This window comes from Physeter macrocephalus, chromosome 4 (assembly GCF_002837175.3).
Source record: "Physeter macrocephalus isolate SW-GA chromosome 4, ASM283717v5, whole genome shotgun sequence".
Lineage (NCBI taxonomy): Eukaryota > Metazoa > Chordata > Mammalia > Artiodactyla > Physeteridae > Physeter > Physeter macrocephalus.
Window position 1 is genome coordinate 57,367,938 of NC_041217.1, and position 18,051 is coordinate 57,385,988.

The following is an 18,051-nucleotide window of genomic DNA, read 5'->3' on the forward strand; positions in this document are numbered from 1 at the left end:
GCCCCAAATACTTGCTGGTCAGATATCTCAGTGTAAACTTTTTTCAGTTCTTAATATATATATATTTTAAACTGGGGTAAGTAGACTTGTTGGCTTTTAATGTTGAGGACTTGTAGGGAGTCCTTTTTGGCCCATTTAAACTTAGGTAATCACATAAATATTCGTTTTATTTATCCCATTTTAAATAACTATCTAAAAATTTCTTTGTTCATTTGAGATGTTTTTTAAAAAATTTCTACCTTGCTGGAAAAAGTATCTAGACTTTCTTACATGTTCTTTTCCTGTTAACATTAATTTAGTCCAATGTTTTTATTAACATCTGTAAGAGCTATTGAGGGGAAGCAAAGACCACAAATAAAGCTTCCCAAATCTGATTTTCTTTGTTTGATTCAAGCTAAGGAAGTTCTTAGGTTGACCATTAGATATATTTCTTTTTTCCACCTTTAATTTGATTTTTGTTTTTATAGGTACCAATAAAACAGCTGTTTATAATGAGAGCACTCTAGAAAATCCACCAATTTAGAAGTTTCTGCAATTTAAAGGATCCATCATTTGGCTATTAATGAGATATTTTAATAGTGATTCAAACCAATGAGATGCAAGAGTCTTCCCTGTAAGAGAGTGGAGAAAGATGTCACCTAAGTAAGATCCAGAAAGTTTACTCTCAAAAATAGTATGGCAAAGGTCAGGTTTTCAAACACACACACACACAAACACACACACACACAGAATGCTCTAGGAAGATCAGCTAGAACATTTACATCTCTAAGATACAGAAAGAGAAATGCAAGTTCCCCCTAGAAGGCCTTTGTTTAAACTCAGAACTCTGAAAAGATACTTTTCTCAAGCCGGCTTTTTAAACTCAACTTCATATGCCATAAAAGAGCCCCCTTATTTTTAGGGTAAGATTTCCTTTAATTCCCAATTAAGTAAGTACTTGTAAGTTTTGTACATTCATAAACCTGGCTGGGGGTATTAGTTGGATGCTGGCAATCTGTCATCCTTTTTCTTTTGTTCTGAAAGCTTTATTTCCCATTCTGAGGTGAATTTGTTGAAATAAAAATTGTTAGTGATGGTCATGTGCAATGTGATGATTGTGATGATCATGTGGTGGGCCAATTGCTGCTTGAGATCTTAACTCCTATAGGCTTTTGCCCCAGAGTTGTTTCAGTCCCCTCTTACATTTCTCAGGTTCTCCTGGTGGCATATAAGACCACCATGGGTGCTCAGAGCGCGGGATGGCCAGTTCTTATTTACATCCTGGGTTGAGCAGGTTGTTAATTAAATTAGTGGGCTTCCCTATAGGACAGCTGCATGGTCTTGCCTCCACCATTCCTGCAAGTTTCTCACTCACCTGAGAAAGCCGTTGCCGGCCAGGGGGAGACAGTCTGTTCTTCAGAGTTCAGAAGCTCTCATAAGATTTCTGTTTTATTTCAACAAACTCTATTAAGGTAGCCAATTCAAGGAAAAATGACAGGCCAGTCTTCCCCCTAATTACTCAGTCCAGTCCAACCTTACTCAGTGTTAACTGAGCAAAGTCTTCCCAGTCTTTAAACTGAGGATAAACCACTCAGTGTCTAAACTGAGCAAAAATCTTCCCAGTGCCTTTTACACTGAGGGTAACCCAGGTACCTCTTCTTGAAACTAAGTTTCAAGGATAACCTACTCCTCCAGAGAGGAGTTTAACACCACCGAATAAAACTTAGGATCATCAACCAATAACGGGAGAGCCTAGAACCAGGAGAGGCTCATCTGAATTCGACTGGACTCCCCGAGGATGTGAATAGGCACGAGGCCTCTGCTGGTACCAAGGCTCCAGATCCTTGTAGAGTTCAGGTGAAGGAAAGAAATCAGCTCTGGGTCCCTTATCCATGGTCACCATAAATGTCGACTAAAAAAATATAGACACAACCTAAAAGTTGAGAGTTATGTTTTATTTGGTGGACATACTGAGGACTTCAAGCCTGGGAGGCAGCATCTCAAGTAATCCTGAAAAAACTGCTCCTGATTGCTGTACAATTTGAAAGTGCTATATCAGAGATATAGGCAAGACTTGGGAACATCTAAATAATATTAGAGGTCTATTCTTATCACTGTCAATTGTTCTCTTTCCTGAAACTTCTTACTCTCTTGACATGCTTGGCACTGGACTTTCTTGGTTTTGCTTGTGTCTATATGATCCTTCATTTTCTGTTTCTCACTCAGTACCTTCTTACTCTACCAGCATTTTAAATATTTATATCCTTAGGGTTTACCTCCAGCCCATTTTCTTTTTCTTTTTTTCTAACTCTCTCTGGGCAATCTCATCCTCTTATGTTTTAATAATCATCCTCTTATGTTAATGACCTAATAATCTAGTCCAGTCCTCTCCCACAAGCTTCAGGCTTATATATCTAATTACTTAGAAATTTTACAAGTATCTCAAAGTTAATATGTCTAACTTATCACCTTCTTTAAGCATGTTCCTTCATTCTATTCTATATCTTATTGGGTAGCACCACTTCCTAACTCATCATGCAAATTAGAAATCTTGGAGCTGTATTGATTCCTTTTTTTCTCTCAGGACCTTCTCCTGACTGCATGGTATCCATCACTAACTAATCAATTGCAAGTTCTGCTACTTTTATCACCTAAGTATTTTTGGAAACCTCTCCTTCTACCATCCCTACTATCATGGTATTATATATTTTAACTAAAATGGTACCTTATTACCTGAATCTTCTGCCTTTAGTCTTGTCCATTTGAATCTGCCATTAAAGCAGCATCAAAGCTGCTACCACAACACAAATCTGATCATGACATTTCTCACTTAAAGCCTTTCAATTGTTTTCCATTTCTTATAGGATATTCAGTCTCCTTAATAACACTGAGAATGATCCAAGCTCTACCTCTCTTTCTGTCTCCATCTTCTACCACTTATTTCAGGCACACTGAAATACTTGTAGCTATCCCTAGAAAACCATGCAATTTCTTACCTCTGTGATTTTTTAAATTTATTTTTTTATTGAAGTATAGTTGAATTACAATGTTGTGTTAATTACTGCTGTACAACAAAGGGACTGTACACTTTAGGGTCTTTGCTGCTTACTGATTTTCTGTCTGGAAGATCTGTCCATTGAAGTCAGCATTAAAGTCAACTACTATTATTGTATTCCTGTCAATTTCTCCCTTTATCTCTGTTAGTATTTGTTTTATGTATTTAGGTGCTCCTATACTGGGTGCATATATGTTGAGTGTGATATCCTCTTCTTGCATTGATCCTTCTTTGTCTTTCTTTAGGGCTTTTTAAAAAAATTGAAGTATAGTTGATTTACAATGTTGTGTTAGTTTCTGGTGTACAGCAAAGTGATATATATATATATATTCTTTTTCATATTCTTTTCCATTATGGTTTATTATAGGATATTGAATATAGTTTCCTGTGTTATACAGTAGGACCTTGTTTTTTATACATTCTATATATAATATAGAATGCATCTGCTAATCCCAAACTCCCACCCAACCCTCTCCCACTCCCCTTCCCTTTGGCAACCACCAGTCTATTCTCTATGTCCCTGATTCTGTTTTTGTTTCATACAAAGTTTCATTTGTGTCATTATAGATTCCACATATAAGTGATGTCATATGGTATTTTTCTTTTTCTGACTTACTTCACTTAGTATGATAATCTCTAGTTGCATCCATGTTGCTGCAAAAGGCATTATTTCATTCTTTTTAATGGCTGAGTAATATTCCATTGTATATATGTACCACATCTTCTTTATCCATTCATATCGGCAGGCGGACTCTCAACCACTGCGCCACCAGGGAAGCCCGCATGTATCTTTTTGAATTATAGTTTTGTGTGGATATATGCCCAAGAGTGGGATTGCTGGATCATATGGTAATTCTATTTTCAGTTTTCTGAGGAACCTCCATACTGTTTTCCACAGTGGCTGTACCAACTTACATTCCCACCAACATTGTAGGAGGGTTCCCTTTTCTCCACACCCTCTCCAGCATTTGTTTTTTGTAGATTTTTTTAATGATGGACATTCTGACTGGCATGAGGTGGTACCTCATTGTAGTTTTGATTTGCATTTCTCTAATAATTAGCAATGTTGAGCATCTTTTCATGTGCCTATTGGTCTTCTTTGGAGAAATGTCTATTAAAGTCTTCTAACCATTTTTTAATTTTTTTAAATTTTATATTGACCTGTATGAGCTGTTTGTATATTTTGGGAATTAAGCCCTTGTCAGTTTCATCATTTTCAAATATTTTCTCCTATCCTGTAGGTTGTCTTTTCATTTTGTTTGTGGTTTCCTTTGCTGTGCAAAAGCTTGTAAGTTTGATTAGGTCCCATTAGTTTACTTTCATTTTTTTTTTTCTGTTGCCTTGGGAGACTGACCTAAGAAAACATTGTTATGATTTATGTCAGAGAATGTTTTGCTTATGTTCTCTTCTAGGAGATTTATGGTGTCAGGTCTTATATGTTTAAGTCTTTAAGCCTTTTTTTTTTTTTTTTTATGCGGTACGCGGGCCTCCCACCGCTATGGCCTCTCCCACTGCGGAGAACAGGCTCCGGACGCGCAGGCTCAGCGGCCATGGCCCACAGGCCCAGCCGCTCCGCGGCATGTGGGATCCTCCCGGACCGGGGCACGAACCCGCATCCCCTGCATCGGCAGGCGGACCCCCAACCACTGCGCCACCAGGGAAGCCCCTTTAAGCCATTTTGAGTTTATTTTTGTGTATGGTGAGAGGGTGTGTTCTAAGTTCATTGATTTACATGTGGCTGTCCAACTTTCCCAACACCACTTGCTGAAGAGACTATCTTTATCCATTGTATATTCTTGCTTTCTTTGTTGAAGATTAATTGACCGTAGGTGAGTGGGTTTATTTCTGGGCTCTCTATTCTGTTCCATTGATCCATATGTCTGTTTTTCTGCCAATAGCACTTTGTTTTGATTACTGTAGCATTGTAGTATTGTCTGAAGTCTTGGATGGTTATGCCTCCTGCTTTGTTCTTTTTCTTCAGGATTGCTTTGGCTATTCTGGGTCTTTTATGGTACCATATGAATTTTAGGATTATTTGTTCTAGTTCTGTGAAACATGTCGTGGGTAATTTGATAGGGATAACATTGAATCTGTAGATTGCTTTGAATAGTATGGCCATTTTAACAATATTAATTCTTCCAATCCAAGAACATGGGATATCTTTCCATTTCTTTGAATCCTCTTTTATTTCCTTTATTAATGTTTTATAGTTCTCAGCATATAAATCTTACACCTCCTTAGTGAGTTTATTCCTAAGTATTTTCTTTTTTGTGTTGTGATTTTAAGACATTTTTTTTAACATTCCCTTTTTAATATTTCATTGTTGGTGTAAAGAAATGCAACTGATTTCTGAATGTTAATCTTGTATCCTTATCATCTGCATATAATGACAATTGTACCTTTTTCCTTCCAATTTGGATACATTTTTTTTTCTTGTATGATTGCTGTGGCTAGGACTTCCAATACTATACTGAAGAGCAGTGGTGAGAGTGAGCATCCTTGTTTTGTTCCATATTTTAGTGGGAGGCTTTCAACTTTTCACCGTTGAGTATTTTATTGGCTGTGGGTTTGTCATAAATAGCTTTCATTGTTTTGAGATATGTTCCCTCTATACCCACTCTGGTAAGAGTTTAATCATGAATAGATGTTGAATTTTGTTAAAGGCTTTCTGCATCTATTGAGATGATCATGTGGTTATTGTCTTTTATTTTGTTGATGTAGAGTATTACATTGATTGAATTGTGTATGTTGAACCATCCTTGTGAACTTGGGATGAATGCCACTTGGTTGTGGTGTATGATCTTTTTTATGTGTTGTTGGATTCAGTTTGCTAATATTTTGTTGAGAATATTTGCAACTATATTCATCAAAGATATTAGCCTGTAATTTTCTTTTTTGGTGGTTTCTTTGTCTGATTTTGGTATCAGGGTGATGGTGGCTTCATAGAATGTCCTTGGGAGTGTTCCCTCCTCTTCAATTTTTTTGGAAGAATTTGAGAAGGATTGGTATAAGTTCTCCTTTGTATGTTTGGTAGAATTCGCCTGTGAAGCCATCTGGTCCTGGACTTTTGTTTGTAGTGAGTTTTAAAATTACAGATTCTATTTCAGTTGTAGTGATCAGTCTGTTCAAATGATCTATTTATTCTTTTTTTTAAAATTTTGTTTATTTTTTGGCTGCGTTGGGTCTTCGTTGCTGCATGCGGGCTTTCTCTAGTTGCAGTGAGTGAGGGCTACTCTTCATTGTGGTGCATGGGCTTCTCATTGTGGTGGCTTCTCTTGTTGTGGAGCACAGATTCTAGGCACATGGGCTTCAGTAGTTGTGGCACGTGGGCCCTAGAGCACGTGGGTTTCAGTAGTTGCAGTGCATGGGCTCAGTAGTTGTGGTACACAGGCTTAGTTGCTCCACGGCATGTGGGATCTTCCTGGACCAGGGATCGAACCCATGTCCCCTGCATTGGCGTGTGGATTCTTAACAACTGCGCCACCAGGGAAGTCCCTATCTATTTATTCTTGGTTCAGTTTTGGTGGACTGTATGCTTCTAGAAACTTGTCCATTTCTTCTAGGTTGTTGAATTTGTTGACACACAATTATTTGTAGTATTCCCTTATTTTTTTTGTATTTCTGTGGTACCTGTTGTTATGTCTCCTTTTTCATTTCTTATTTTGTATATCTGTGTTCTCTCTCTTTTTTTCTTGGTGAGGCTGGCCAGAGGTTTGTCAATCTTGTTTATCCTTTCAAAGAACCAGCTCTTGGTTTTATAGACTTTTTCTGTTGTTTTTTTAGTCTCTATTTTATTTATTTCCTTTCTGATCTTTATCATTTCCTTCCTTTTGCTGACTTTAGGTTTTGTTTGTTCTTATTTTTCTAATTCTTTTAAATGGTAGGTTAGGTGGTTTGAGATTTTTCTTGTTTTTTTGAGGAAGGCCTGTATTACTCTGAACTTCCCTCTAATAACTCTTTTTGCTGCATCCCATAGATTTGTATGATTGAGTTTTCATTGTTATTTGTCTCAAGGAATTTTTTTTTTTTTTTTTTTTGCGGTAAGCGGGCCTCTCACTGTTGTGGCCTCACCCATTGCGGAGCGCAGGCTCCGGACGCGCAAGCTCAGCAGCCATGGCTCACAGGCCCAGCCGCTCCGCGGCACGTGGGATCTTCCCGGGCCGGGGCACGAACCCATGTTCCCTGCATTGGCAGGCGGACTCTCAACCACTGCGCCACCAGGGAAGCCCTCAATGTAGTTTTTAATTTCCTCTTTGATTTCATCATTGACCCATTGGTTTTTAGTAGCATTTTGTTTAGCCTCCATGTAATTGCTTTTTTCTCATTTCTTTTTCTGTGGTTAATTTCTAGTTTTATGCTGTTGTGTTCAGAGAAGATGTTTAAGATAACTTCTATACTCTTAAATTTGTTGAGGCTTGTTTTGTACCCTAGTATGTGGTCAGTCCTATAGAATGTTTCATGTGCACTTGAAAAGAATGTGTATTCTGTGAAAAATATGGAATGCTTTATGAATTTGCATGTCATCCTTGTGTAGGGGCCATGCTAATCTTCTCTGTATCATTCCAATTTTAGTATATGTGTTGCCAAGCAAGCACTGTGACATTTTTTCCATGTTACTCCTCCCCTTGGGATTCACTTTGTCTTCTCACCTCCCCTTAGAAACTCCCTTTCTGGGCCAAGCTAACTCTTTTTTTTTTTTTTTTTTTTTGCGGTACGCAGGCCTCTCACTGTTGTGGCCTCTCCCATTGTGGAGCACAGGCTCCGGATGCGCAGGCTCAGCGGCCATGGCTCACGGGCCCAGCCGCTCCACGCCATGTGGGATCTTCCCGGACCGGGGCACGAACCCGTGTCCCCTGCATCAGCAGGCGGATTCTCAACCATTGCGCCACCAGGGAAGCCCCCAAGCTAACTCTTGATAGTTCTTAAAGAACTAATTCAGCAACTATCTTCATCAGGAACTTCTTCTTCTTTCACCCCCGCACCCTGGCTCAACCCTCCAAGTTCTCTGCTACAATCCTATAATGCAGTAGTGCAGGTACCATACCTCATTAAACTTTCCATTCCTAATGCTGAGAATAGTGCTTGACACATAGTAGGTGTTCAATAAAAAGTGCTATTGATATATACAGTGACATAGACAAATCTAAAAACATATTAAATTAAATAAACTTTAAATATATACTGTATGATTTCACTTACATGACATTCTAGAACAAGGAAAAACAAATCTATGGTGAAAAAAATTAGAACAGTAGTTGTCTTTCAGTGAGGGGCAAGTATTGATGGGCAGGGGCATCAAAGAGTTTTTTTTTTAATCTTGTTAAGGGTTTGGGTGTGTATATTGCTATTCAAATTCATTGAATAACATACTTAAATTCTGTGCATTTTATTGTTTGTAAATTTCACTAAAAACACAACACCATAAACAAAGAGTGGACTCTAGTTAAAGATATATATACTGAAGTGTTTGGGGGTGATATGTACTGATATCTTCATCTTTGAAATACATTTTTAAAATAAGGTGGATTGAAGGGTGAATAGAGGATGGGTATATGAATACATCTGCAATGAGGCAAATATTGCAAAATGTTAAGAGTAAATTTTAAGTGGAGGGTAACACTGTCAACTGTTCTATATTTTTGAAATTTTTCATAATAAAATGTTGAGAAAGAAAAACTTAGGAACCATGCCCTCTTCAGAAGAGAAGTTTTGTATATAATTGCAGAGGCTTTTTAGATCCCTGGAAGTCTACCTATAAACAGATTATCCAAGGATTCCAGGTTAAGGGCTCTGGTTCTGTAACTCTGAGGATCTGTTGTTAAGGACTTGTCAAGGAACACTTCTTTTTATCTGTGTGGAATACAAGATTGGTTCCTTTCAGTCTACTTACAATTTTGAAATTCAGAGAATATCCTGTAAAAAAAACAGTCTGATGATATATTTTCCTTATTTAGATTTTTAAAACAACAATTAGAGCAGCAAGAAAAAAATTAACCAAGTGATGTCACCAGAGCACGATAGGAAGCTTAAAAAAAAAAAAACACTGTAAAAACAAAAAGCTGAAATTTTATTAACTGACATTGGAAAATCTAGTTAAGTTTATATAATGTCAAAATGTTGGAATAATAATTAGCCAGAAAAAGTTAACAACAATTTTGTGACCTCTTGATATGACCCCAAACTTACCCTTTTTATCAAAATCTTAGAAAAGTTAAAACACCTAGCTATTTTTAGATAGATGAGAACATGAAATACTATTGGATTCCCTGAGTGGAGCCTGAAGAATATTTGTGATTATATCTAAGAGTAGTTTCTGATAAACTGTTGAAACTCATCTACACCCAGCTGCTCAGAAGTTAGAATTGCCATGGCAAAAATGACCATACACAAAATGAAAATACAAATAAGAAACTGGGAAAAAATATTTGGAACTTCTATCACAAAGGACTAATATTCCTAATGTATATTCCTAATTATTTATACGTGTGTGTGTATTCTTATATTCCTAATATATAAAGAGCTTTTTAAAACATTAGAAAAGAGCAACCTAGATAGAAAAATAGAAAAGAATAGACAAGTGATGCATATACATAAAAATATGCTCCACTTATTCATTACAATAGAAAAGGAAAATAAAACATACCAAGTTACAATTTCCACCTATGCTTTTTGAACAAATCTAAAAGTTTGACACTGTACACTCTTGGTGAAGCTGTGGGGAAGTAGGCACTCTCATACGTTGTTAGTGGGAATATAAAATTGTGTAACTGATGTAGGGGAGAATTTGGCATTTACTTTTTTTTTTTTTTTTTTTTTTTTTTGCGGTACGTGGGCCTCTCCCTGTTGTGGCCTCTCCCGTTGCGGAGCGCAGGCTCCGGATGTGCAGGCTCTCAGCGGCCATGGCTCATGGGCCCAGCCGCTCCGCGGCATGTGGGGTCTTCCCGGAACTGTGGGATCTTCCCGGACCTGTGGGATCTTCCTGGACCGGGGCACGAACCCGTGTCCCCTGCATTGGCAGGTGGACTCTCAACCACTGCGCCACCAGGGAAGCCCTGGCATTTACTTTTTGAGGCAGCAATATCTCTTCTAGGAATCTATTTTAAAGATTCAAAAATTTGAAATGAAGTATGCATAAGGCTATATTTGTTAGAGCACTATTTATAACTGGAAAAATATTGGAAACTACCCAAATGTTAACTCATAGGAGACTAGTTGAACAAACTATGGTACATCCAACTAACTGAAATAACATAGAGCTTTCAAAAAGAAAGATGAAATATCTGTACAACCATGTTGGTACCTGCAGTAGCCAAAATGTGGAAGCAACCTAAATGTCTACCAATGGGTGAATTGATAAATAATATATGGTATATACATACAGTGGAATATTATTTAGGCTTAAAAAGGGAGAACATTCTGACATATGCTCCAACATAAATGAACCTTGAGGACATTATGCTAAGTGAAACAAACCAGTCACAAAAGGATAAATATGGTATAATTCCACTTACATGTGGTACCTAGGGTAGTCAGAGTCATAGAGACAGAATGTAAAATGGTGGATGTCAGGGGCTAGAGGAGGGGGGAATGGGGAGTTATTGTTTAATGGGTATAGAGTTTTGGTTTTGTAAGATGAAAAGAGTTCTCTGGGTGATGAGGGTTGCACACAATATGAATGTACTTAATACCACTGAACTCTATAACTAAAAATGGTTAATATGGTAAATTTTATGTTATGTGTATTTTACCTTAATTTTAAAAAGATGAACATTTCTATATACTGTTTATAATGATCTCCAGAGTATATTATTAAATAAAGTAAGCAAGGAATATAAGAATATGTACAGTATCTTAACACTTGCTTGAGAAGGGGTGAGAGGATACCCATAAGGATAAGTATTCGATTATATTTTTAAAAAACAACATTGGAAGCATAAATCAAAAACTTAAAAACAAAAGGTTAACTATAGATTAGGAAAAGAATAGAAGGGACAGGAATGGAAGTTAGAATAAATCTTGTTTTGAAGATCTGATTTAAAATCTATTTAAATGTTTTGCATAATAATTAGACAAAATTAAATTTTTAAAAAGCAATACATTAAAAATTCAATAAACTTTGTTGTGTATAGAGTTGGCACAAGAAATTATTTCAAGTAATTTTAAAACATAGTAATTTGATTGCATATTCCAAGAGATATGTACTCTAAGGACAGAAACTACAAAGAAAATAAGATAATTGTTTCAGCTATCATATTTCTAGTTATTTTATTTTTTTCCAAAACTATAACATACTATAGTATAATGTACTATAATACAATATAATATGACATAAAACCCTATATATTATATAAGATACATTATATAAATAATAGGATAAAGCAAGTAAGTAATTATGTTAATGTCATTAGAAACAGATTTTCTGTGAGACAAAAAGATAACAAAAATAAAATCAGTAATGCCATGTTATTTTAAATCTGAATGGGAATATCAGTACAAGCTAAAGATGTATTTTCTCTTAAATTTTTTTCCTAGCCCTGACAATTGAAAAGTTCTAAAAACAAGGATCAATCTAGTGACAATAAGCATCTCTAAAACTCAGTTTGGGGCTTCCCTGGTGGCGCAGTGGTTGCGCGTCCGCCTGCCGATGCAGGGGAACCGGGTTCGCGCCCCGGTCTGGGAGGATCCCACATGCCGCGGAGTGGCTGGGCCCGTGAGCCATGGCCGCTGGGCCTGGCCGCTGAGCCTGCGCGTCCGGAGCCTGTGCTCCGCGACGGGAGAGGCCACAACAGAGGGAGGCCCGCATACCACAAAAAAAAAAAAAAAAAAAAACAACATAAAACTCAGTTTGTAGTTTCTTAATACTATTTTAATGATTAATCTCACTAAAAGAACTAGGATTTCTTGGTAAAATGGTGCATTGTAGATCTGGAACAAGAAATTAACAAAATAAACCTGGAAACTTGTCACACCTGGAAGCTATCCAGAACTACTAGAGTCATGTCAAAAGAACTCAGAAACCTGAAAAGTGTCCAACTAGCTTGAGATGGGATGATTTGAAAATTAATTAATAATGCAATAGACTTAAACAAATCAAGAATATTTAAATTTATGATTTGATAATGATACTAAACAAATAAAATCCATTTGACCACTTTTTTGGAGGATGCTAAGGAACCCAATTTCTTATTTTGAAAACTGATAAATGTAAGAATCAATCAGTTACTTTGATTTCCTATCTGAACTGTACCTCAGTGTAACCAAATAGTTGATAATAGTTTTTCTTTTATCTTTTTTGAATTTTTGAATTTTATTTTATTTACTTTTTTATACAGCAGTTCTTATTAATTATCCATTTTACACATATTAGTGTATATATGTCAATCCCAATCTCACAATTTATCCCACCACCACCATCCCCCCACACTTTTCCCCTTTGGTGTTCATAAGTTTGTTCTCTACATCTGTGTCTCTATTTCTGCCCTGCAAACCAGTGATAACAGTTTTTCTTAAAGACACATTCCAGCTAATAAATGAATCAGAATGTTAAAATGGCAACTCTGAATGAAATAATAAACCTAGGTAGTGGTCATCAATGGCTACTCCAAAAAAAGAGAACCAGTATTATGTGAATTTTGATGGAAGTACATGACATCATGTACTGTAGTGACCTCCATGTACCATAGAGTCTTACTTTTCTTTTTTAATCAAAGCTGCATGCACCAGATATAACTACCAGGTTAAAGGAAGTAAAGAAGAACTTTTAAAATTCATCACAAGGGTGCAATCAGCAAAATCTGGAAAATGAGAAACCAGGCACCACTTGTCCAGTATCTTCAAGAAATAATTTGCAAGGGAAAAAAAAGAGATAGGAAAGATAATTATAGATTAAAAGAAACTGAAGAGACTTATCAACCAAATGCAACAAATGGGCCTTGATTAGATTCTTGCTGAAACAAACTGTAAGAAATATATCTGTATGATAAAATCTGGGAAAACTGAAAAATGTGATGTGATTATATTAAAGACTTCTTGTAAATCATTTTAGAAAATAATGCTACCAGTTTTTGAGTCATTACCATTTAGAGATACATACTGAAATATTTAGGGATGAAATTACACAATGTCTGGGATTTGCTTGAGAATAATCCATCCATTGACAGTGGTCGTGGGAAAGTGGTAGGAATAACGAGAAATAAATTTGGCCATGCATAGATAATTTTTGAAGCTGGATGATAATACAAAAAAGTTCATTGTATTATTTTCTCTACTTTTATGTATGTTTGTAAATTTTCATAATAAAAAGGAAAACAAATCAAGAAAAAAACTTACATCAACATGTTGAGAAAAGTTTTTCTCCACTATAAACTCCACATCTGGGAAAGGAATAGCCATACTCCTATCTTTAGCAGACATCCTTAGATGCACAATACGATTCCCATTTTGTAGGACAGGCACAACATCAGGAAGCTCCCATATCACTGCAAGGTAAATATCATCTTCCTTTCCCTTTAAGAGAAATCCAGTGAGTACATGAAAAATTCAATTAACTGTTTTATTTTGAGCTGTTTTAAAGATATAGAGAAAAATAGAGCAAACAATGATATACCCACCACTCAGCTTTATCATATCTTAAGCACCATCTATCCCTCCCTAATATAATTCCTCTTTCTTCTTTACTCTCCAGAGGTAACAAGTAACCTGAATATGGTTTTAGTCATGAAAGTTTTATATATATATATATACACACACACACACACACACACACACACACACACACACACCATATTCAGGTTTTAGTCATATATATTGGATTGGCCAAAAAGTTCGTTTGGGTTTTCTGTAGCATCTTAACATCTTTCTGGCCAACCCAATATATATGTTACATGATATTGCTTCCAGGCTTCTAACTTTTTATAAATGTTATCAAACTGTATGGATTCTGCTTCACCTTGCTTGTTTCACTTAATATTATATTTTTGAGATTTATACAAGTTATTACATGGTGCTCTAGTTCATTTATTTTAACTGCTTTATAGTATTGTATGAATATACTATAATTTACTTATCCATTCTCCTACTGGTGAGTGTTCAGGTTGTTGCCAATTTTTCACTGCTTTTTTTTTATGAACAGGTGCCATATTTTCTTGAGCATGTGCCTGGTGTAGAATTACCAAGTTGTAAGATATGCACACCATCAACTTCACTAGGTATTGGCAAGTGGCTCTTCAAGGTAGCATCCATTTCCACTTTCACCAGGAGTAAATAAAAGCTCTCCTTTCTTCACATTCTTGCCAAAACTTCGTTTTACTTGATTTTTAAATAATTATTTTTGACTGTCTGATGGGTTTAAAATAGGACATTTAAAAATTAATTTTAAAATTTATTAATTACATTAATCACATTTTTCTAATTTAGTAAGTTGAACTTTTTTTTTCATGTATTTGTGAGCCATCCAGCTTTCTTATCTGTCTTTTGTCTATTTTTCTGTTGGGCTGTTTCTTTTTCTTTTGGATTTGTGGAGCTTCTTTCGGTATTATCGTTCCTAATCTTTTCTCAGTTACCTGGGGTGCAGTGGTCTTTTCTCAGTCTTTGACTTGTCCTTCTACTTTGTTTTTTAATGCAAATGTTTGTTTTTAATTTTACTGTAGTAAAGATATCTTTGTGATATCCCATCCATGAATATGGTATATCTCCATTTATTCAGGGTGTTTCTATGTCCTTTAAGATTCCCCCCCACACACAAAAATCTTGTATGTTATTGTTAGATTTATTTTAGGTACCTTAGATTTTTGTTTGCTGTTGTATTTATTTATTCTGTTTTCTAATTGGTTATTATTCATGAGATGCTCTTAGCTTTAGAATTTTCCATTTTTATATGGGAATAAAGGCCAATTTTTGAAGATTGGTTATTTTGTGAGCAGAGCAGGGATCTTCCTTGGTTGAAAAGCAGCTGTGGTAAAGTGGGGAGAATATTGGTCTAGGCATGATGACAATGTGTTTCTAGTCTTAGTTCTAGTGAGACCTTGGGCCAAGTGTATATCTTTATGGGGCCTTATTTTCCTTAGTTAATAGATAAAAGTCCTTCCATTTTTTAAAAAAACTTTATGATTCTTGGTGTAGATCTAATATCTCTGTTATCTCATATCTATGTTAATTCAAAAGTATGAGCCAGTGGTACTCCCACATACTAGTTGATTCTTTGGTTAGCATTTGCACCATTGTGGGAGTAGAAGGAATCTCAGCAACATCCAAATAGTGATCTGATATTGATATACTGAGTAATAGATTAGTTAGAGTCATGGGCCCCCTTGATGGGATGAATTGGCTACAGTGGTTTTAATAAGTTTAGCTGGTTTCAACTGAACCACTTAGGAAGGTGGCTATCAGACTTTCTGAATTCATAGAGCACTAAATTTTAAAAATATTTTAAAAGATTGATTTAGAGTTACTAACATTTAATTTTACTAGTAAAGGACATGGGGGAAAAGGAGAGAGAAAACTCTATTATCATTTTATGAAAAGAAAGGCTATTTTAATACAAAAAAGTAGAAAAGATAAAATCTTACAATTTTTAAAGTAAAATTAGGTTTATGAAAAATTTTTCTTATTTTCTTCATTTCATCTCTAATTGGTGAAACAGGTTTATGAAAAATTTTTCTTATTTTCTTCATTTCATCTCTAATTGGTGAAACTTTTTATCTCAGATAGGTATTGGCAGATAGGCCTTTAGGAATTGGTGCTCCAGAATAACAGCAGTTCACATAATGCTAAGGGCATGTATTATGCTAATTGCTTCACAAAGAAAGGTTTTTTGCTTTAAGGGGCTCACAAACAGGGCTATATGAATAGACACACAAAGTAATGTGGATAGGAAGGAAGAGCAAATAAAAAGAAATAAGTGGGGTTTTAGAATTTGAACTATTTGGGGAGGTTAATAAAAATCTCTGAACTCCCATAGTGCTTTGTTCATAATGTTAGAACAGTAATTTCTAATCAACCTATGGTTTTGTCAAAAAGGGTTTTGGGGCAAATTTATTCCAAATTTACCAAAATTTTTATGTACTCAGAATACAATTTTATCCTCTTAAAACTGAGATATTAAAAACTATACTATTTTCTTCTCTGTGGTCTATGAAGTTTTATCAGTGGGTCAGTCAGTTTAAAATCTGCCCTCCCATTACATGACTAAAAGACCTTGCCAGGAAAAACTAGTACAGTGGTGATTTGTGAAGAGATCAGGCAACTGCACAAGCATTTTTCTGAGACTTGAGAAAAGAAAACTAAGAATATAAGTACAAGAGAGACATGACATTTTAAACCATTAAAAACTGGTTTGAAGACATTAAAAAGAAGTACATAAAACTTATGGGGACTCCACTTTAGTTCATAATGCATTAGCAATGTTTCCTGAATAACTGAATGTGATCCCTGAAGAATTTTTTGTTTTGTTTGTTTGTTTGTTTGTTTAGTGCAGCTGAGAGTCTTGGAAGATAGAGTTTTGGTTCATCTTTTTTCCACTCTACTCCCAGCTTCAGCGTCAGGAAGAGCAACCTTCCTGCCCTCAACAGTTTCTGGGGACAAGCAGAGAAATGGGGTTTAGAGTTTGGGGAAAGAAAGTTATCATGGGTCTGTTCCCCCCTGGGCTGAATAAAAGCCTGGGAACCCTTATTCAGGGGGAGACTCCTAGGATGGGATTTAAGCATGGTGGTTTATCTGCAAATATGCTTAAATCCCCAGAGGTGTGTGTGGCATGGCTTATGCCTAGTTTCCCTTTCTTCCAAGGAATTAGAGGAGTAGCTGAACAGGTGGACTAAGCCTTCTGTACTTTAGAAATTGGGAGAGTCAGAAGAGAATGGGCAGCAGAAAAGCTTACTGCCAGTGCCTTGACAGGGGACTGTTGTGGGGACTGCTAACCCCAGCCTTCAAGGACACCATGGCTGTACATCCCACCCATTGGGATTATCACATCTTGCAATTTTCTAGTAGCCAAACCCCAGTGAGTAAAAAAAGAAATGTAGTTCAGTAGGCCTAGAATCTAGAGAGAAGAACAGACAAAACATGCAGAACAGATCCCAGACTAACTAGAACTGCTGGGAAGTATGATAACTTGAGCAAAACTGAACAGTACTTCAGGGAGTTCAAAACAGAAACAAAAACCAACACAACGTGATCTTCAAATTTAAGAATTTGGTTAATGAGCTGAAGGAGAATCAGCACCTGTCTGAGACTCGAACTAATAGCCTAGCAGTAGAGAAAATATTTCAAAACAGTTAGCAAACCTAAAATGAAACAAAAACACAGAGGAAAATATAAGAGATTTGGAGGACAGATTCAGAAGACCTAATATGCAAATAGTATGGGTTTCTGAATTAGAACAAGAAACAGATGCCAAAGAGTCAGCTAATACACAAATAATAATACAAAACAATCCCCTGAGCTGGAAGAAATATCTAGGGCTTCAGATTGAAAGTCTCCTGTGGAATTGATGAGAAAAGATATACACATAGGCATAGACTTTAAACTTCAAGACAAAGATAACATCTTACAAATTTGCAGAGAGAAAGAATAAGTTGCTTACAAAGGAAGACACAGAGCAGCTTTGGACTGCTCATTGGTAACACTGTCACTTCAAGACAGTGAAGTTACATATAGACTGAATAAAAGGTCCTGTAACTCAAGAATGCCAAAATATTACCCAAGAGTTGGTGCTGATTTACACCAACATTAGCAGTGAATGAGTAGTCACATTGTTCCACAGCCTTGCTAAAACTCAGACTTACTTTTTAAAATCAGTCTATTGGGTGTATTATATCTATTCTAATTCTAACTTGAATTTACTAATAAAGTTTAGCGGCTTTTCATATGTTTATTGGCCTTTTGTGTTTTCTGCTTTATGAAGTGCCTATCTTTTTTCATTTTTCTATTGAACTGTTTATCTTACTTATTATCTAAGAACTTTGGGTACTAATCAAGTTGCAAATATTTTCTATAATTCTACTCTTGTCTTTTTGCTCTCA

General features: G+C 36.0%; 2 protein-coding genes and 1 non-coding gene across 7 annotated transcripts in view; 1 reads left to right on the forward strand and 2 right to left on the reverse strand.

Moving 5' to 3' along the window:
- Positions 1 to 18,051, forward strand: part of LOC102975635 (protein-L-isoaspartate(D-aspartate) O-methyltransferase-like) — a 194,397-nt gene that overhangs the window by 132,032 nt on the left and 44,314 nt on the right. The gene's annotated exons all lie outside the window — the stretch shown is intronic.
- WDR64 (WD repeat domain 64) overlaps positions 1 to 18,051 on the reverse strand; it is a 168,510-nt gene that overhangs the window by 49,997 nt on the left and 100,462 nt on the right. For both annotated transcript variants that reach the window (XM_007118137.3, XM_028488653.1), the window contains one exon: positions 13,364 to 13,540. In XM_007118137.3, coding sequence (XP_007118199.2) covers positions 13,364 to 13,540 — 177 coding nt within the window. The remainder of the gene's footprint in view (positions 1 to 13,363; positions 13,541 to 18,051) is intronic.
- On the reverse strand, positions 7,524 to 7,629 carry LOC112067563 (U6 spliceosomal RNA). Its single transcript, XR_002893353.1, has one exon. It is a non-coding gene; the product is annotated as a U6 spliceosomal RNA (small nuclear RNA).